The sequence below is a fragment of the Rhinatrema bivittatum genome, chromosome 1 (assembly GCF_901001135.1).
Source record: "Rhinatrema bivittatum chromosome 1, aRhiBiv1.1, whole genome shotgun sequence".
Classification (NCBI taxonomy): domain Eukaryota; kingdom Metazoa; phylum Chordata; class Amphibia; order Gymnophiona; family Rhinatrematidae; genus Rhinatrema; species Rhinatrema bivittatum.
Window position 1 is genome coordinate 118,109,607 of NC_042615.1, and position 20,768 is coordinate 118,130,374.

The 20,768-nt window shown below is 45.6% G+C and overlaps 1 protein-coding gene across 2 annotated transcripts; it reads left to right on the forward strand.

The window, feature by feature from the left end:
* Positions 1-4,212: 4,212 nt before the first annotated feature.
* Positions 4,213-10,375, forward strand: LOC115082945. 2 transcript variants are annotated; one of them, XR_003854327.1, is made up of 2 exons: positions 4,213-4,494; positions 10,151-10,375. XR_003854327.1 is itself a non-coding variant. In XM_029586938.1 (2 exons), the coding sequence occupies exon 2, from the start codon at positions 6,609-6,611 to the stop codon at positions 7,851-7,853; it is 1,245 nt and encodes a 414-aa protein (XP_029442798.1). In that variant the 5' UTR covers positions 4,213-4,494; positions 5,206-6,608; the 3' UTR covers positions 7,854-7,981. The 2 variants fall into 2 exon arrangements, 1 of the variants encoding a protein (XP_029442798.1); XM_029586938.1 differs by lacking the exon at positions 10,151-10,375 and adding an exon at positions 5,206-7,981.
* Positions 10,376-20,768: the final 10,393 nt, after the last annotated feature.

Below are 20,768 nucleotides of genomic sequence, written 5' to 3' on the forward strand. Positions count from 1 at the left end.
GTTTAGAGAACACGTCAGAGTATTCTCGGTAAGGCTGAGGAAGTTCTAGGACTGAGTGAGAGAGTACTATCTCTGAACTTGGAAGAGGATCCAGGCAATTCTGGAAACAGTGAGAACTCCATTGCACAATCTGGAGGGAGTCCCAATGGATCACAGGAGCATGTTGTTGCAACCAGGGAAGTCCCAAGACCACAGGGTGCACAGATTTCTCAAGTAGTAAAAAAGAGATTGTCTCTGTGTGAAGCACACCAGTTCGTAAGGTGAGAGGCATCGTGATTTCAGAAATGTATCCCGGTAACGGGGTTCCCCGGATAGAGGTAACCCGTAATGGGGGTCTCTGGTGCTTAGTAGGTAGTCCGAGCTGGTGTACCAGTTCTTTCCAGATAAAATTCCCTCCGGCACCGGAATCAATCAAAGCTAGCGTCTGGAAGGAACCTCCAGGATACTCCAAGGTTATAGGAACTGTACATTGAGGAGCAGGATTAACACAGCCTAGGGGAATCTCCTCATTTCTCCCTAGACTCGACCATTTCCCGGTCTTGCAGGACATTGAGCAAGGAAATGACCCTTAGTACCACAATATAGGCAAAGACCCTGGATGCGGCGTTGTTTCTTCTCTTCCTCGGTTAGAGGCGCCCTTCCAAGTTGCATAGGTTCCTCCGAGGAACTGCCGGTGGCCGATGATGTTTTGTGAGGTACTACCATAGACCTGGAGAAGGAAGGTGCCAAGGAAACGGGACGACGAAGCACTCGAGCCTCCTTGGTTCGTTGTTGCAATCGTCGGTCTATCCTCCCTGCTAAGTCTATTACCCCATTCAGGGTGAGGGGCAGGTCGCGAGCCATCAACTCGTCCTTGATACGACCTGCGAGTCCTTCCAGGAAAATACCCCGTAAGCAGTCATCCTGCCAACCGAGTTCCATTGCCAGAGTACGGAATTCAATAGCATATTCTGCTAGTGAGCGGGACCCTTGTCTTAGCTGCAGGATTTCAGTGGTAGCGGTAGCTGCACGAGCTGGCTCGTCAAATGTCTGTTTGAAATGAGTCACGAAATCCTGTAAGTTGTGCAGCATGGCGTCTTGTTTCTCCCACATGGGAGAGGCCCACAGCATGGCCCTCCCATCGAGTAAAGACAAAATGTAAGCTACCTTGACGGCATCGGATGGGAACTGCCCCGGTAATAAGGTGAAACGGATGAAGCATTGGTTCAAAAACGCCCTGCACGATCTGGCATCCCCGGAATAACGTGTAGGCGCTGGAAGCTGAGTCTGAGCGGGAATTTGAACTGCCGGTGGAGGCAGAGGTTGTGCCACCGATGGAGGATTGGCATCCAAGCGGCTGGCTAAACGATCCACCGTAGCAGCCAAGACTTCTAGGCATTGCTGTTGCTGCTGGATTCTTTGAGCCATGCCAGGGATGGCCTGCACAGGAGAGGAGTCCACCGAGTCCATGGCCTTTGCAAACTGTTATGTTGTGAAGAAAGTCAATAGTGGACCCTTGGGCCGGCTGATATGGACGACGTCCACAGTTGGTAATGAGCCGGGAGGCGGAGCTTAGCTGGAGCTGAAGGATGACGTCTTCACCCTGGAAACCCGAGACCCCCCCAGGAGGGGCCCGTAGGGGTCCGAGTCGCTGGGACTTAGGAGAATCGTGAAGAAATCCGAGGATCGTAGCTGGCTGAGGGTAAGGAGAATCGTGAAGAAGTCCGAGGATTGTGGCTGGCTGAAGGCAAGGAGAATCGTGAAGAAGTCCGAGGATCGTGGCTGGCTGAAGGCAAGGAGAATCGTGAAGAAATCCGAGGGTCGTGGCTGGCTGAAGGCAAGGAGAATCGTGAAGAAGTCCGAGGGTCGTGGCTGGCTGAAGACAAGGAGAATCGTGAAGTCGGAGCTGGAGTCAAGGCGCAGCAGGAATGAGCTGGAACCTGAGCTGGAAGCAAGGCACGGCTGGAACAAGCAGGAACCAGAGCTGGAAGCAAGGCACGGCTGGAAGAAGCAGGAACCAGAGCTGGAAGCAAGGCACGGCTGGAAGAAGCAGGAACCAGAGCTGGAAGCAAGGCACGGCTGGAACAAGCAGGAACAAGGCAACTAACCACTCAAAGAGCGACCACGTTGCAAAGGCAAGGTAAGGCAGTCAGACGCTGGTTTAAATAGCCAGCCAGCGTCTGACGTCAGGAACGGGGCGTTTCAGCACTTCCGGGTGCTGGACCTTTAAGAGCCCCCTCCTCGCGCGCGCGCGTGCCCAGGCAGTGGGAGGAGTCAGGCTCGGCCTTCGGCGGCGTCTCCACGTGGAGGGAGACGCTGCCATGCGGCCCTACAGGCCCCAGACGCGGCGGATCGCGGCAGCCCCGGGGGAGCCGGCAGAAAGGTAAGGACCCGGTCGCTAGCCTGGCGACCGGGACCGCAACACTGCTGGCATACAATCACTTGTTACTTGATGAAACCACATTACTGTTTTTCATTCGAGACTTTGGATTATATAAGGTAAATCATTAATTATTATAGAGTGACATGGATAGCTTTGTACTTTCATATATCATGTTTGATTTTTTTCACTCCGTCTGTTTTAATATTGATGTCACCAATTTTAAAATATTTTAAAATATTTTTTCATTATTCACAAAATCTTAATGATGTTATCAAATTAAGCAGTTTGGATGTTATTATTATTTATAATGTAAATCAATTTTGGTATTATTTATTGATTATTTTATGGTTTGTTTGTAGCCCCTGAGGCAGCAGCTGTTGAGCTGCGAAACTCAGCCTGAGTCGGGCAGTTTTTATGAATACATCTCTACTTCAATAAAAGGTTCTGAAAAAGATTAAGGCATCTATTCCTTTGGGGTAGATTTTCAAAGGGGTACGTGCGTACGATACACGCGTACCCCCAAAAAACCTTCCCCAAACCCCCCCTGTACGCGCCGAGCCTATTTTGCATAGGCTCAGCGGCGCACGCAAGCCCTGGGACGCGCGTAAGTCCCGGGGCTTGCATAGAGGGGCATGTCGGGGGGCGTGCTGCGAGTGACGTGGCTTTTCGGGGGCGTGTCGCAAGTGGACACTGAAATAATCCTTTTAGAAATGTTTGCGGGATTATTTCAGTGTCCACATTTGGCCCAAACACTGGCCATTTTTCACTCTCTCCTTACTTCTAGTAAATATACTTGAATACATTTCAAGGCAAGATTAAAGCAATTCCTTCTTTATTTGCCCAATAATTCCTTTGAATTTAATTGCATACTGTATGTATTCTCCTATTTTTGCAAATACAAATATAATTATTTTTCATGCTTTCCCACCAAAGTGTGCAATGCATGTTACAACAGTGTAATCATTTGACCTATAGATCCTAACCTATAGTGGAACACACCTTTGCTTTGCTGGATATTCACTTATGTATATTTGGCTTTTCTCCCTTTGCCTATTGGTTGTTGACAACATAAAATAAAAAAAATCAGGTATAAATAAATACATGCATAAATAGATCAAATAAAAATAATTACTATAAGAGCTATCCATATAAATGAAAAACAAAATACATCTATAAGATATAAAATTAATAAACCACACATTATAACATAAAATCAAATCTAATTTAACTACAATAATTATAAATATACAAACAGCTAAATATATTATATACATAAAGCAAACTCTACCTAGATAACACCTCAACCTGAGGAAAAGACAGATTTAAATAAAATGAAAGTAGTAGAGTTACCTAGTGCTATCCTGCTGGACTTATGAATCTATTACAATTAATAAAGAAAGCTTTCTTAAACAGCAAAAGCAAAAGCTTTCTTAAATGGCCAAGGTGCTTGAAAGTTACCAGGTAGACAATCATGTGTAGCTCTTTACATAACAAGTTCTAAAGTGCTGGAGTGCAGTAGGAGACCTGCTGACCAGTTCTAGTTAATCTAGCTGCTTTAGATGACAGAACTATCAGCAATGCCTCATTTACTGGTATATGTATGTGAAGGTTCATATGATGGCAAGCAGGAGTGTGAATAATCAGGTGCCAGATTTTCTGAGGATGGTGGTGGTGTGGGTGAAGGTTTTGACATGACAATTTCTGCCTGCTCCTTTGTACTTCCAGCTCAGTCAGAATCAGGGCTGGGATCTGGTGCCATGAGCCTTTATTTGAAACTACCCAGGGATTTTCCCCTCATTTTATACCCCTCCCAATTTCCATTTTTTCCAGTCCAGTTGTTGCAGTGACAGTCCTGATGGAAGCCATGCACCAGGATTCCTTCTAGAACCCTGCAAGGATGGGCCCTTGCACCTAAGCAATGATGATGACTTCTCCAACCCAGGAGCTGTGAAGGCTCCCTCACAATGACCCCCAATCCATGGAATGGAAGTTCTGACTCAGGGATTGAACGGGGGATCTTCTGCCTGGAAGTATACAGCATTTACCAACTGAGTCATTGGGCCAGCCCCATATGCAAACTTCAAACTCCACCCACCAATATACTGCAAGCCAGTATACTTCCTTTAGTACAGGTACAATATGATCTGACTGAGCCCTGCAATTATTCATGCTGCTATATTTTGAATTAATTGCAGTTTATAAACTGTTTTACCTGATACAGTAATCAATCAGACCAATGCAATAAATTAGCGTGGAAAACAGTGCCCCCTTTCCTAACACATGCCCAGCTACTTCTCCTGGGAATGCAATCGAATATTTAAATAAAGGGTCACGCTACCAAGGAGACGCTAGAGGCAAATGTGTGCCCCTAGTGCCTCCTCGGCAGCAGGCGCCCAGGAGAGGTGACTGTCAGTGGATTAGGAAAACGGACGCTCAATTTTATGAGTGTCCGTTTTCCTAACCTGTGCACAGGCATGGGTTAGGAAAATGAACACTCGTTAACTGAGCATCCATTTTCCTTACCTGACTGCTGGCACACATTTTTTTTTTTTTTTACATTCTTGTCCTTTTTGTTCCTCTGATTTAATTTCGAAGGAAGTACAGGAAAGCAGTATTTTCTATTATCTGTACACTTTTTGGGCTGCTCAGAAATTAACACCTGCTCTGGGCAGGCGTTAATTTCTGAGGGTAAAAATGTACACGTCAGGTGCACATTTCTTTTTTTGAATCGGGGAAAATAGGTAATAGACTCATCAACATGCATTTGTGTTACATGCCTAGAATGGACAACAGAACAGGATATATGTTTGATTAAATAAAATTACTAAAGATGATTTCTAAAGATGATTTCTAGGAGAGCGTAAGGACAGCCAGCTGGAGACTCACCTTCCGAGTGGAATATACTGAGGGAATCCGGGACTCGTGAAGCTTGTCTTTCCCGAATCCGACGGTGCCCGAGAGCTGAGACCCCGCTGACGTCAGGAGGCGGGACCAGAAAACCGGAAGCAGGAAGCCCTATAAGATCGGGCAGAGAGCGTTCCTTACTTCGAGAGCGTAAGGACAGCCAGCTGGAGACTCACCTTCCGAGTGGAATATACTGAGGGAATCCGGGACTCGTGAAGCTTGTCTTTCCCGAATCCGACGGTGCCCGAGAGCTGAGACCCCGCTGACGTCAGGAGGCGGGACCAGAAAACCGGAAGCAGGAAGCCCTATAAGATCGGGCAGAGAGCGTTCCTTACTTCGAGAGCGTAAGGACAGCCAGCTGGAGACTCACCTTCCGAGTGGAATATACTGAGGGAATCCGGGACTCGTGAAGCTTGTCTTTCCCGAATCCGACGGTGCCCGAGAGCTGAGACCCCGCTGACGTCAGGAGGCGGGACCAGAAAACCGGAAGCAGGAAGCCCTATAAGATCGGGCAGAGAGCGTTCCTTACTTCGAGAGCGTAAGGACAGCCAGCTGGAGACTCACCTTCCGAGTGGAATATACTGAGGGAATCCGGGACTCGTGAAGCTTGTCTTTCCCGAATCCGACGGTGCCCGAGAGCTGAGACCCCGCTGACGTCAGGAGGCGGGACCAGAAAACCGGAAGCAGGAAGCCCTATAAGATCGGGCAGAGAGCGTTCCTTACTTCGAGAGCGTAAGGACAGCCAGCTGGAGACTCACCTTCCGAGTGGAATATACTGAGGGAATCCGGGACTCGTGAAGCTTGTCTTTCCCGAATCCGACGGTGCCCGAGAGCTGAGACCCCGCTGACGTCAGGAGGCGGGACCAGAAAACCGGAAGCAGGAAGCCCTATAAGATCGGGCAGAGAGCGTTCCTTACTTCGAGAGCGTAAGGACAGCCAGCTGGAGACTCACCTTCCGAGTGGAATATACTGAGGGAATCCGGGACTCGTGAAGCTTGTCTTTCCCGAATCCGACGGTGCCCGAGAGCTGAGACCCCGCTGACGTCAGGAGGCGGGACCAGAAAACCGGAAGCAGGAAGCCCTATAAGATCCGGCAGAGTGCGGCGCGCAGCAGACGCCGGCGCGCGCCTAAGCCGCGCGCGCACAAGGGGCGCGCGCTATTAAGGCTTTGCCTGGCTTCGCCTGGTTCGCTTGGTCTCGCCCGGAAGTATGCTCCAGCGAGAAGGTAAAATAAATTAACATCTGTTTCTCAGCTGATGCCTACGGGTACATCTATGCGAATAACAAGGCTATTCAGTAAGATTGAGACTGTTTAAAGCTTGTTAGATATTTCCAAATTAGCATGCCTCCGAAAAGAAAGGGGAAGGTGAGGATTTTTCCTCCTCTATCTCTTCCCTCGCCAATACAAGCGGAAATCAGCCGTTTTATGATCTCGCCTGCAATAATAAAGGCAGGACACGATGATTCTGGTGCGTCAATCAGTCAGGGAGGACTGGTTGTACCTACAGAGGAGACCTCCCTCAGTCCAAACACCGGACTTCCACCGGCAATAAGGGAGGGAAATGGGACTATAGGAGAAGCTGAAGGGGATTTAAATTTGTCCAATTGTGATGCGGGGGAAGAAGATACCCGCACTCAAGGACAAATTGCCCAATCAGCTCTGGATGTCGAAGGAGCGGAAGGAGGGATAGAATTGATGCCTCCCCCTAAGGGGTTAGAGACATCACTGACCAACAGGATATCCCCTATCCCATTGACACGACCGGCGGTGGTAACATTGGAAAACCTTTGGGAGATGATGGCTGGGATGATAGAAAACATTAAAGGCTTGGAAAATAAAGTTGATTCGCTAAGTAAAGGTCATCAACAGGAAGTTTTTCAAACCCAGAAACAAATTAAAGAATCTTCTGAAAGAATTAAAAAACTTGAACTAAACGAGAAAAAACATCAAGATTTCCATATAACTTTAATTAAGGAAAGAGAAAGTATTGTTAAGAGAATTGAAGCCATCGAAAACAACTCCAAGCGCCTCAATTTAAGAATCTTAAACTTCCCCAGAATAATTGGGGAAGCTCCTTTGGTTTCCTTGAAAAAATTTCTAAATGAGAGCCTTGGTTTTGTTGAAGATGATTCGTTAACGGTATTAAACTCTTATTTTTTGCCTAGACCAAAGAATCCGCCATCACAAGAAATAAATCAAATGTTTCAGGGGAACCTGACTAACTTCCTAGAGGATTCTCAGGCACAAGTAATTGAAAGGGGGACTTTATTGGCAAGTTTTTCCACGATCAATGACGTAAATATATTAATGAAAAGATATTTTGCCAAATTCCCCATCAACTACTTTGGCCAGAATATTAAAATCTTCCCTGACTTAGCTGTATCAACACAGGTGAGACGGAAAGCCTTTTTAGGCTACCGTCAGGATGTAATTGCACTAGGATTTTCGTTTAAGTTACGATTTCCATGCAAATGTTTAATTGCTAAGCAAAATGAAGTCTTTATTTTTTCCATGCCGGAGCATTTGAAAAATTTCCTAGAAACACGTCAAGTAGCCACTTCATCTCCCTTGCCCAATGTTAATTAGAATAAAAGAAATGCAGGCTTCTGTAATAGCCCTGTTAATGTTGATAATATGTTGTATATTTCTCCCAAATTATGTGTTATTCTGCATACCTCTCAAGATTGAATTGAGTTTAATGGTTTAGATTGTTTTTTTTAATATTATCACCTGACTAATTTTCCTTGTTAATTTCAACACTAAACTATTTTATTTTTGTGTTTTTCTGTAAAATCATGATTGTGATTTATTGAAAAAATAATAAATAAAGATTAAAAAAAAAAAAAAAAAAAAAAAAGATGATTTCTAAACCTCTCCTCCATTTCCAAGACTTCCGTACAGTCCTCCAATCTATCCTATTTTCAAAAATCGACTACTGCAACTCCATTCTAATCAGTCTTCCAGCAGTCACGACAATGCCATTACAAATGCTACAGAACTCCGCAGCCAGGATCCTAACCAATACCGGCAGAGGTGAACACATCACTCCTATACTTAAGAGCCTACACTGGCTCCCCATTAAGTTCAGAGTTATATACAAAGTGCTAACTATAATACACAAAACCATCCACTCACAAACTACTCTCGAACTAAATTGCCCTCTTAGATCCCAATCATGCCTGTGGACATTCAAGAAGAAACTGAAGACCTGGCTCTTTACCGAAGCCTTCACTTAAACTCCCATGCTAACAATAAAGCACCACACTACCTATACTGCACCTTACATATGAATGTTCTTACTTGCATAACACGCCATGTTCTATGTATAGCCTATGCATTATGGTTTACCGTTTCAAATTTTTTAACGTTTTTTAATGCGTTATTACCCTATGTTTTATGTATTCCTTATTTATTAATGTACACTGTTGACTGTTAATTGTTCTATGTACACCATGTATATGGTAATTCTAATGCTGGTTATTTGTAAACCGAAGCGATATGTACCAGTACATGATCTTCGGTATATAAAAATCCTTAAATAAATAAATAAATAAATAAATAAAGTCTGCTAAGGGTTTCATGTACATGTCAAACATAGCATGACAGCTGGGGAATACTGCACTTCATGGTACAGGGTATTACTTCTACTACTTATCACTTCTATAGTACAACTCAACATACACAGCACTGTACAAATACACATAAAAGATAGTCCCTTTTCTGTAGAGCTTATAATCTAATCAAGACACATACAGGACAAAGGACACTTGGGGAATTTCATTTAGTGAGGGGAGTAACATAGCCCATCTAGATGATAGTATTCCCTTCAACACCCTTCATTTTTTCAGACTCTGTATGAGAGAGATTTAGAAAAGAGAAATATCTAGCATAATTACAATACATTAACATTATATGGAGACAGCTGGTAATTACATAAGCAAATGTATGCAGCATCGGATTCTTTATTATTGCACAGGGAGCAATTTAAAAAAACCAGGGCAGACGGAATGTCCGCAGGTACTTTTGTACTTGTGGACTTTGATGGCCATTTTCAAAGGAAAATCACCCTTTGAAAATTAGAACTGCAAGGTCAATGGGTACAAACATTCCTGTGGATTTTGCAGCTTCATTTTGTATGGGGCAGGTCTTTGTAGTAAAGCAGGCTCAGGGATTCAAACATTAAATCCCCGCACACACTTTTTCTATCCTGATCTCCCTGCCATCTCCGGGACTGCCGCTTTTCCCTATAGTGGAATGTAGCTACCCTGTAAAACTTGGCAGCTCGATTAAGCCACTGAGGAGGTAATAATTCTCATCTCTATATTTCACCTGTTTACCCGGAGAAAATCTCTTTGAAAATTGATAACATAGCTGTTAAGTTGATATCTGAGCACATATTTTGCATTTGCTTAGCACGAAATAGAGCAACTGTGCACAGCTAGGTAGGTAAATGCATGAAGTATGTGGGTGTACATAAAGTCGTGAATGCACACTTTGTTACACAGTACAAAAGTTTTACTAAAATTATGCAGTTTCCGCAGTATCGCTCACCACTCATCCCATGAAGATGTGATAAATTAGGAGGTTGGAGGATGAGTCACAGACATAATGAATGGCTTCATTTCTTCCTAATCCCTTAGCAACTACCTAACTCAAGTATCTCTAAGGACATCTCACCTCACTACATCAGCTACTGGGATTTGCGATGAAAACTACAGTACTGAGACACATGAGGCTGTTCTTACTGTTGTGCTTTCCCTATGGCTATTTATGTACATTTTTACTCTCTTAGATGTTCTATGGGGGCTCTGGGATGAGGGTTTATTGGATGAAGGTGAAAGGAGGTAGGCTCAGGAGTAAACTAAGGAAATATTTCTTTACAGAAAGGATGGTGGATGAACAGCCTCCCAGAGAAAGTGCTGGAGTCAAGGAGAGTATCAGAATTCAAGACATCATGGGACAAGCACAGAGGATCTCTGAGGGAGAGGAAGGGACTATAAAGCTGAATAGCACAGGCCGACTGGATGAACTGTATGGTCTTGATTTGCCATCAAGTTTTGTTTCTCAGCAAGGAACAGCAGTGTTAAATCACATAAATTAAAGCAGCATAAATAGATATGTGAACATAAATTATTTAGTTCAATAAATATATAACATATTTGCAAAGCTAGCAATTCTGCATTGAGTCAATCTCTAGTTGGTTATACTGGAAGATATTTAACTCTTTGTGCAGCTTTTTTGTTTAACTTCTTATTAATATTTATATAGCAATTAGCCCGCTCCCCCCTTCTCTCCCTGCCCCCCGTTTTCGCAGGATTCATTATTCTGCGAAGAATGATGAATCCTGGCCTAAGAGAGCTTGGAATTTGTAAGACATTTATTTAAAGAAAGAATGAGAAGTAGCATTAGAGAATTCTATATCATACAGATAACTGGCCAAAAGTACAACAAATCAAAAAAAGAGAGACTGCAGAGACAAATTAATATGCTCAGAGAAATTCTTTGTACTTCTGTTTTAACTTGTTTTATGAATCAGAACCAAAACACAGCTACAAAAGATTATTTGTATGACTCCTTAGAAAAGTACTATTTAATGAACTTGACTTCCTAAAAACCATTTTGTGTCTAATTAATCACATTTTATAAACATCTATAGACACCGGAGCAATTCATCCAAATTCATTTTGGCCTCTGGAGGCAAAATGGTTGGAAAATATTTGAGGTTTGCTGAATAGCAACTTTCAGGAAAAAAGATATTTCCAAAATACTCCATGCAAAGCCTGAATATTAGGGATTTGCAGGAGGAGGCATTACCATAAGTACTCCACTAATGCCTTCCACTCTACCCACAAGGCATGAATGCCTATTCCCCCAAATGCACATACACCATATACCATTTTCCCTGCACACTATAAACAATGTCGCCAGTTTCCAGCAATTCTCACCCATAGCAACTGTCACAGAATTGCGGGAAACTGCCCATCCTCTGGGTGAGCAGCCAACAGCTATCAGCCCTGCTAACTTCTCACTGATAAAGGGCTTTGACCATAATATTGATGGACTCATAGAAGCATACATTACTATGCAAACTATAAAACTAAATAAAAACAACCAAATGCAAGAATGCATAACTGAACTGAATTGTTTTTGAATTCCAGTCATTCTGCAGTTGGAAGGTATAAAAACATGCTTCATGATAGTGAGGAGGGGGACTGCTAATATTATGGTGTTTCTTCTAGCCTGAGCACAAGAATGCCATATTATAAATGAAAATGAAAAAAAAAATGTTACTGCACAAGAACACTAAGCGGTACATTTTGAAAAAAACACTGACCTAAGATATCTAGTTATGTTTAGTTAGCTAGAGAGTGGCTGAGAATGATCCAGGACCGGCATGCCCATTAGGAGAACTTAGGAAGTCTCCTATGGCACTGACTCTTCGGGGGGCGCCAAAGAGCAGACACTTGGTGCCGCAAGCGGAGCCGCTCGTGGCAAAGAGGAATAGAGATTCGTCGGGCCGTGAGCAGCACACTGAGAAACATACAGTGGGCAGTGTGAACGAGGGAGGAGGAGTTGGGACTGAGACAGGCGGGAGTGGTGTGAATAGGGGGGGGGTGCGGCACGAAGTGAACGGGGAGTGGTGGTGCGCAAGGCAGAAGTCACCTAGGGCAGTGGTCCCCAACCCTGTCCTGGGGGCCCACCAGCCAGTCGGGTTTTCAGGATATCCACAATGAATATGCATGAGAGAAAATTTGCATGTTATGGTGGCAGTGCATGCAAATTTTCTCTCATGCATATTCATTGTGGATATCCTGAAAACCCGACTGGCTGGTGAGCCCCCAGGACAGGGTTGGGGACCACTGACCTAGGGCACCAATTACCCTTGCATCGGCTCTGGAATAATCCTAAATTAGGTTAGCAGGGTAACCATCGAGAGGTTCACATCCAAAGGGTTTGTTCAGCTTGCCAAGTAGTTATGAAAGAACAAGTGCCCTTTGCCAAATAAACAAGCCCAAAAGAAGCCCAAAACACGCGAAATTTAAATTAAATGTGAAAGTCTTTATACACAAAAAACACTTTAAAAAATACTTTCATGAGTGTAATGGAGAAAAAAATTGTTGTATCTCTCACAGGCCTAGATTTATCAAAATTCTATAAATATCGTGGAAATAGTGCCTGTGATAAAAAAAGGGGCGTGGTTAGGGTAACGTGCAGCTGGAGGCATCTCATTGCTAAATATCGCACGCGGTGTTGTTTCATTGCACCAGGTTGTGTCATCGCACAGCATTTTGTCATCACGCGGCGTGTTGCGTCATCGTGTACCACGTTATTTTTTCAGTTTATATATACCGGCTTCCTGCAGCTGCCTCTTTCAGGGTGTGTCAAGACATAAGTTAGAACAGATGAGGTTAGTTGTGTCTTGGATTAGAAGTGAATTGGTATAATGATTTCTGAGTGCGTTGCCTTGTTATTTCCTGTTTTTCCTTTTGTTTACCTTTATCTTTGTCTTTTGTCTATCTCTGTGTGTGAAAGTTTGAGTTTGTCACATTTGTCAGTTTGTCATTTTGTGTGGCGGAGTGAGATGTGTGCAAGAGTGGAGGTGTGTGGAGGAGTGGAAGTGAGTGGAGGTGTGTGGAGGTGAGTGGAGGAGGTGTGTGGAGGTGGCTGTAGATGAGTGGAGCTCGTGGAGAGGATGAAGCGTGAGAGGTATGGGGAGAGAGGATAGGAGAGGCATGGGGAGAGGAAGGAGTAGAGGATGCGGGAGGCCGAGGGCAGGAGTGCTAGAGGAAGGAGGACTAGAAATAGGGACAGGGACAGGAGTAGCGAGAGGCAGGATGGAAGCGATAGGAGGAGGTGGGTGGGGGAAGGGGATGGCTAGTTGAGGATGGGGTGAAGAGGACACCAGGCTAGGGATAGAGAGAGAGAGGGCAGAGGGGAAGGGAATTGGCAGGGTAGGGGTAGGAGGGGGGAGGAAGGGAAGGGAGAGGGGAGAGGGGAGCAGGACAGAGAGTGAGGAAAGGGAGGACACCTCTCTGGAAGAGGAAGTGGCACCCCCTTCTGGCAGCCAGACAACAGGACACCCTCATCTCAGGGCTGTAAAGTTCAGCTTCATGGAGAATGACATGGTGATTGCAGGGGTCCTGCAAAATTATGCCATGCTGTTTGGCAACTGGGCAGCCATGACATCCAAGGCAGCCAAGGGCCAGATCTGGTGAAACCTAGCCTAGGCTATCACCAGGCGCAGCGGAGTGCCAAGAAGCGGGGAGCAGGTTGCCCACAGGTACAGGCATATCAAGGTGCAGCTGAAAGCCAAGGTGGTGGCCAGAAACAAGTACGTACGGCGGACCAGAGGAGGAGCCCCTTGTCCCATCGTCCTCACCACCATGGAGGAGCGACTCGTGGATAGGCTGGGGCTGGATGTCTTTGAGAGTGGATGGACCCCACATGAGCCACAGCCGGTAAGTTCACCTCACCTGTAAATGAGCAGGCAACAACGAGTGTACACATCATTTGGCATAAGATGCTCACAATGCTAAGAAGCAAAGTGCACCTCTAATGCCAAATAAACAAAGGATAGTTGCTGCCATTGGACTTATGTATTATGTTTTGTTTCCACAGCTCTTACCCATGAAGTTGCTGATCTCAGCCAGGAAGCTCCAGGGACCAGTCAAGCAAGCCCCAGGAACCAGCAGCGCACCACCCCTTCTGCAGAGGCCTTTTGTCAAGAATGCCCAGATCCAGGTCAACAGGGAAGAGGAGGAGGAGGAGCAGCAGCTGGCACAGGCTTAGGACCCATTGGCAATGCTGCACCCCCTGGGTTCTGGAAGCCCACTCAATGTCTTCCTGATGGGCTTCATGGAGGATATAAGCCTCCACATTCTGCTGAACCTCAATCCAGCACACCACAACGCTAGCCTGAACCACCATGCCCTCGGCAGGAGGAGCACACAAGCCCACTCATGCCAATTCTGGAAGCCGAAATCCTAGCACCGGCACCAGAGGAGTCCATACTTGAGCGGCTGGACCAGCTGCCAAGGAGCCATGGGGAACACCTCAGACAGATACAGGCAGATCTAGTGCGCCTCAGGAGGGGTGTCAACAGGAAAATCCAGATCCTGCAACAGCAAACAGTAGCACAAACACAGAATGTCTTAACGCTCACCACGGTTATGAACAGCATGACAAATGTGCTCATGCAGGTCCTGCAAAGGATGCCTGAGCAGCCATCTGGTTTGTCCCCAGCATCAGTTGAGTCCACATCATGCAGCAGTCCCCAGGATTCCAGTCGGCTGAGGGGTAGGCCCCCCAAATCCATGTCCCCCCCTAAGTGGCAAGGGGCCATGAAGATCTGTCAGACCTGGCCTCTAAGGCTGAAGAACTACACTTGTAGGAAAAGCCTGGCCAGGCCTCTGTACAGAGTCCTGTGCCGGCTAGATGGAAGAAGCCTGCTGGGCCCGTCCTCACTGCAGAGTTCCTGTGCCAGCACGCTGAAGGGATAGTCTACTGTCAGCCATTGCGTCCAGCAGTCTAACTATAAAGCCATCCTTGATGCTCTGCCTGTATTCCATCCTCCTTGATGCAGCCTGCAGTCACGGTCTAGCTGCTGCCTCTTCTCATCATGTCTCATCTCCTGCTCTGGATGCTAGTGTGTCCTCTCAATTCAGCTCCTACTGCTGCTGCTGCCTCCAAGCTGCTGGGTCTCCTCCTGGGCATCCTGCTTCCATGTTGCTGGGTCTCCTTCTGCCTCCATGCTGTACTGTAGCTATTGTGGGTGCCATTTCTGCTTTCTATGGTCTTTGTTGTAATCATGATTGTCCCAAAAGAATAAAATGCTAAAACTGTATATGTAATGATGCCATTTCAAACAATGCACGTACAGGTCTACACTGAATGTGCTGTGTATATAATGTACAATGTTTTGTGCTATTTGCATTCTTGTCTTGCAGATTGTGATTACCTAAGATGTTCACTTGATTTCTAACAGTGGCCTACATATGTTCCCTAATAAAGTGATCACTGGTTTGAGAATTACACTTCCTGGTTGGCTCCTTTCGTTATGTGTTTTTTGTGTAAAGGGTTAGTAGGTACAAGGTTTGCCCTCCACATGATCTTGCATGCTAGAATGTCCTGGCACATTCCAAGTAACCACTTATCGAGCACTCAAGACCATATGGCTAGGCCATACAACTGAACTGTCAGTGTATGCTCCTAAGGAAGACAGCAAGAGCTAAAAATAAGGTCATTATTGAGGACCTTCAAGATTGCCTCTTGTTGCTTTCGTCACACTGCATACTCTTAGCTAACTCCTGCTTACATGGGCTTGTATGTGAGAAGGAGAATAGCTAGCTGGTGCACACAGTATATTGGGTACCTGTAGAGCTTGTGGGTTGTTAAGGGGAAGTTATAGTCATCATCACACCAGACCTGATCCTTGGACCCCTTACTTGTGTCATGACGGAAAGGCTATTTGTAAACCAAATATGACGTTACTTGCTGAGTGTTGGAACAGAGTGCCAGATGCTGTGTGACGATTAGGGAGGAGGATTGAGGGAGTCGTGTCTTGTCCAGAATGTCCACAGGTGAAGAGCATAGGGCCTAGAGGGCTGCTGCTGATTTCCACAGACTGACTGGCACCCCTGTACTGTCATGGCTTAGGGATCTGTATAATACGTGTAAGATAAGGAGGACCTTACAGGTAGCATTCAGATCCCGAAGGCAGCCAACTATAGGGACAGCATGCTGCCTGCTCTGGGGTATGGATTGCTTTGGCAAGGGAGGGACCTGTGAGTGCAACATCATGCCCAGACACAGAGCTTGACAGAGACTAACACTGCACATCACTCACCAAGTCGCACACTCACACACTTATCTTTTGCATACACACTACCTGCAGCACTTTGTGCACCTACACATAGGCTATGCATAAGTTCCTGGAATTTTTGTCCTCAAATAACATTGATGTCTGTGGTAGCTTGTCCCTTACTGCTAATGAGGAAGTCTGAGTTCTTCCTTGGCACAGATTATGTATACCTGCCCATATTAAACACATCTGTCAGAGGCATACATGACACCTTTGTCTGAGGAACTGACATGGGCCCCTCAAGGGCTTAGGTAGCACTAAATGGGTGTCTGGCAAGATACCAACACAGAAAGGCCATCAACAATTAGGGCAACCACATGACACCTCTGGGAGCAGTAGGTCTATACATTTAAGCACTGTGTGTCGTTTACTATGGAGGTAGCTTGTTGGGTCATTAAGTCATCAGCTGACAACCGTTTCTCGAGCCATAATGCTATACACAGAGCAGATCATTGAGAGTGTAGGAGCACACCTACCCTGCTCACCACTAACTGTAAAAGTGAGTTATACCACAGGAGGCTCAGCCTAGAGGATAGCAGCTCTTCCTGATTCCCACAAATCGTGACAGGCATATGGATCAGCAAGGGCCTGCAAGCATTAAAGCACATAAACGTGTGGAGTGATGTTGGAAACTGAACTATCTGTAAGCCGTTTGGCACAGGAGTGCTCAGCATATGTGCTTTAAGGATGGTCCCAGATCACACCAGGACAGTAAGAGATACTAGCTGTAGCGAAAAGCAAAATACTATGCATATTTTGTGGGTACATACATACGTCCATACAACTGCACCAAATGCCTATCATTGAGCCATAATGGCCATGGGCCTTGCAGCCCCCAACATCTCCATATCTGAGTAAGGTTACCTGTGATGTCTGAGTTGAAGGCAGGAGTTTCAAACACACTTCTATGACCTCAACCTTTGCTCAAGAGAGTGTTCTAAGGTAGGACACCATCCTATTCCCAATTCTACCTTCTTAGATCCAGATGTGCATTCTTGTGTAGCCTCCCCGAGAAGCTAACCGAACCTACATGACATCCCAATGGCCAAGGCCCTCACCTTTTGCACATTATCATTTACAAATTGCATAGCTAGGTATAGTACAGTGCATCTGTGTCGGGGTGCATGCAACACCAACAGGTATGCTAGCTTGGAAGGACCTGTGCACCTTGTGGGAATGGCATCAATAGCACAGGCGTTTTACCCAAGGCTGGAGGGAAGGCGTGCTACTAGAACACTCTGATGTCTGCAGAAGGGTTGCCAACTGTCTCAAATGTTCAGCACAGGTAAATTCTGTCCTGGTTTGGAACCCATTACATGCTGTGATTTCATCTGATTTCCCTATTGCTTTTCAGAGCAAAACAAAGATTAGCGATATCTGCATGCATGGGAGTAAAACCAGGACTGGATCAACATGTTCTGTAAATCTGGATCCAGTTGGGAAACATAGTCTGCAGTGGCTCTGAAACTGTTGAGTCAGTATTGTGAGCTGTGTCTTGCCACGCCCATGTGACAGTAAGCCTACCCAGTACAGTTGTATAACTTCATATGCACACGGTTCTCAGCTACAGAATGAGGCAGTAAATGGTAAATCTGTCAGAAAGACCTTAAACTGTCTATCTGTACCTTTAGGCTGTGCCTTTAAGCTTCATAGCTATTTGAGATGTATAGCATTTCTAGAGCTGTAGCTCTCCATGCTTGAGAAACAGCTGGGATGGCATCACACTTGTGCCACTATCTCACCCACATGTGAGTGGCAGCGCTAGGATGGGGTGTGCTGGGGAGGGCCGGCAAGCCACACGATGCTAGCCAGGCCACAAACTGTTGTGCCACACATGCATCTTTTAGTATCACTATCGGGCAGAACACATTATGGCAGCCATATGTCTTTGATGTAATCTTTACTTTCACAACTGTTTTTCAAGTTATTTATTTATTTAGACATTTTTATATACCGATGAATGTTGGGAACATCTCATCGGTTCACATTAAACAAAAGTCAGCATTGTCAAGTCAAATACTGAGTAGTCATACGTGTTTTCTGTTCCACACTGACCTACACAGAGATGCAGTAAGAGAAAGAAAGATGATAGCGAGGAGAGTAGCAGCTAATAGTCTACTGGCCTCCCTTCCCTGGAAGGGGATGTGGTAGGTGAGGACTATCAGGTAAAGTAGTGCTGTATAAGGTTTTGATGAAGCTGGCTGCCACTCAGCATGCTGTCCTGTGCTGCTGCTGGGACACATAGGGGATCCGAGGGAGATCAGGATTTATGCCCATTCATAGTCCATGGCGTACAGTGAGATTATGGAAAACACAGCAAAGCATCACTATATTTGCAACTTTGGGTGGGGCATACATTAAAGCTCCATCCATCTTGTCCAAACAATTAAAGCAAATTTTGAGAACTCCGAAGGTGCGTTCGATGACACAGCGGGTAGCAGATAAGGCCTCATTGTACCTCATTTCTGCTGGCGTGTGGGGAATGACAATGGGGGTGAGAAGCCAGTTCCTGCAACCATACCCAGAATCTCCTGCAGCAATGACAGATTTAAGCCATCAATCACAGCATTGTTACTTGCAGATCTGGCTGGCACAGCACTGCATCCTATAAGACTGTATAAGGTAGCCTGTATCTTTCCCCGAACCTTAAAGGCCCATTTTCTTAACCTAAGTGCATATCACATTGGTTTGGGCCAGTATATGTGCAGGATAACAATAGCCAAAAGTAGCTCAGCTCTTCAGGAATACTAAATCGTATTTGGGGATTCCAACAATTGCATGCCAGGCCCTCACAGCTGAGTTAAGGCTACAGGTGTGTAGCAGGATGCCAACCTGGAAGCAACACATGAGCTGGCACACCTGTATTAGCAGCAAAAACGGTACCTCATGGTGTGATAGCGAATGTCCCTGCTGGCTATGCAGTATGTCCTTCTTAGGAACCAATTGTTATGCCCCGACACAGGGAATATGCCATGCCACCAACATACAGAGGACACTGCTTCTGGTTGAGGTGTGTGAGGGTCAAGACAAACTGTAGGCGACAATCTGGATGATGCCTCACTAACCGGACACACATGATCATATGAAATCCAAGTATGCAATGGGTTTCAAACCAGGACAGCATTTAACAGTCCTGACAATTGGAGGCAGTTGGCAACACTATTGCAGACATCAGAGTGCTGTTGTACCATGCCTTGCCTTACAGCCTGGGGTATGGCGCCTGTGGTACCAAAATGATAAGGGGAATGGAACAACTCCCCTATCAGGAAAGACTAAAGAGGTTAGGACTTTTCAGCTTGGAGAAGAGACGACTGAGGGGGGATATGATAGAGGTGTTTAAAATCATGAGAGGTCTAGAACGGGTAGATGTGAATCAGTTATTTACTCTTTCGGATAGTAGAAAGACTAGGGGGCACTCCATGAAGTTAGCATGGGGCACATTTAAAATTAATTGGAGAAAGTTCTTTTTCACTCAACAAACAATTAAACTCTGGAATTTGTTGCCAGAGGATGTGGTTAGTGCAGTTAGTGTAACTGTGTTTAAAAAAGGATTGGATAAGTTCTTGGAGGAGAAGTCCATTACCTGCTATTAATTAAGTTGACTTAGAAAATAGCTACTGCTATTACTAAGAACATAAGAACATAAGAAAATGCCATACTGGGTCAGACCAAGGGTCCATCAAGCCCAGCATCCTGTTTCCAACAGTGGCCAATCCAGGCCATAAGAACCTGGCAAGTACCCAAACACTAAGTCTATTCCATGTTACCATTGCTAATGGCAGTGGCTATTCTCTAAGTGAACTTAATAGCAGGTAATGGACTAGCAGGTAATGGACTAGCAACGGTAGCATGGAATAGACTTAGTTTTTGGGTACTTGCCAGGTTCTTATGGCCTGGATTGGCCACTGTTGGAAACAGGATGCTGGGCTTGATGGACCTTTGGTCTGACCCAGTGTGGCATGTTCTTATGTCCTTATGTTCACTTCTGGGACCGGAGATGTGTCCTCCCTTTCTTCACTCTCCCTCCCATTCCCCTCTCCCCTCCCTTCCTCCCCCTCTCCTGCCCCTGACCTGCCAGCTCCCTTCCCCTCTGCCCTCTCTATCCCTAGCCTTCTGTCCTCCTCCCTCTGTTCTCGCCTGCCTTTCCTGTCCCCCCGCCTCCTCCTATCCCTCCCCTCCTGCCTCGTTCTACTCCTGTCCCTGTCCCTACTCCTAATCCTCCTTTCCCTCTAGCACTCCTGCCCTTGTCCTCTCACCTCCTCTCCTCCCCCTCCTCTCCTCATACCTCTCTCCCCATGCCTCTCACGCTCCATTGTCTCCACAGCCTCCACTCCTCCACTCACTTCCTCCCATCCTCCACTCCCTTCCTCAGACAAAGACAAACTGAGAAGCGTGACAAACTAACAAAAACGTGCACACTCACAGATAGACAAAAGACAAAGGTGAAGGTAAACAGAAGGAAAAACAGTAAAGAATAGGACAATGCACTCAGAAATCACAATTACAAGTCCAGCACCCTGTTTCCACTCCAGGTTACAAGTACCTGGCAAGTATCCAAACTTTAAACATTGTTTCTGTAGACTTAAAATATGATTAAGATGTGTAACAAAATTAAGAATATCACCTTCCCCAGACAATAT

Excerpts from the sequence above, each read along its gene's own strand:
- LOC115082945 (XM_029586938.1), top strand. The coding sequence starts at position 6,609 with ATGCCTCCGAAAAGAAAGGGGAAGGTGAGGATTTTTCCTCCTCTATCT.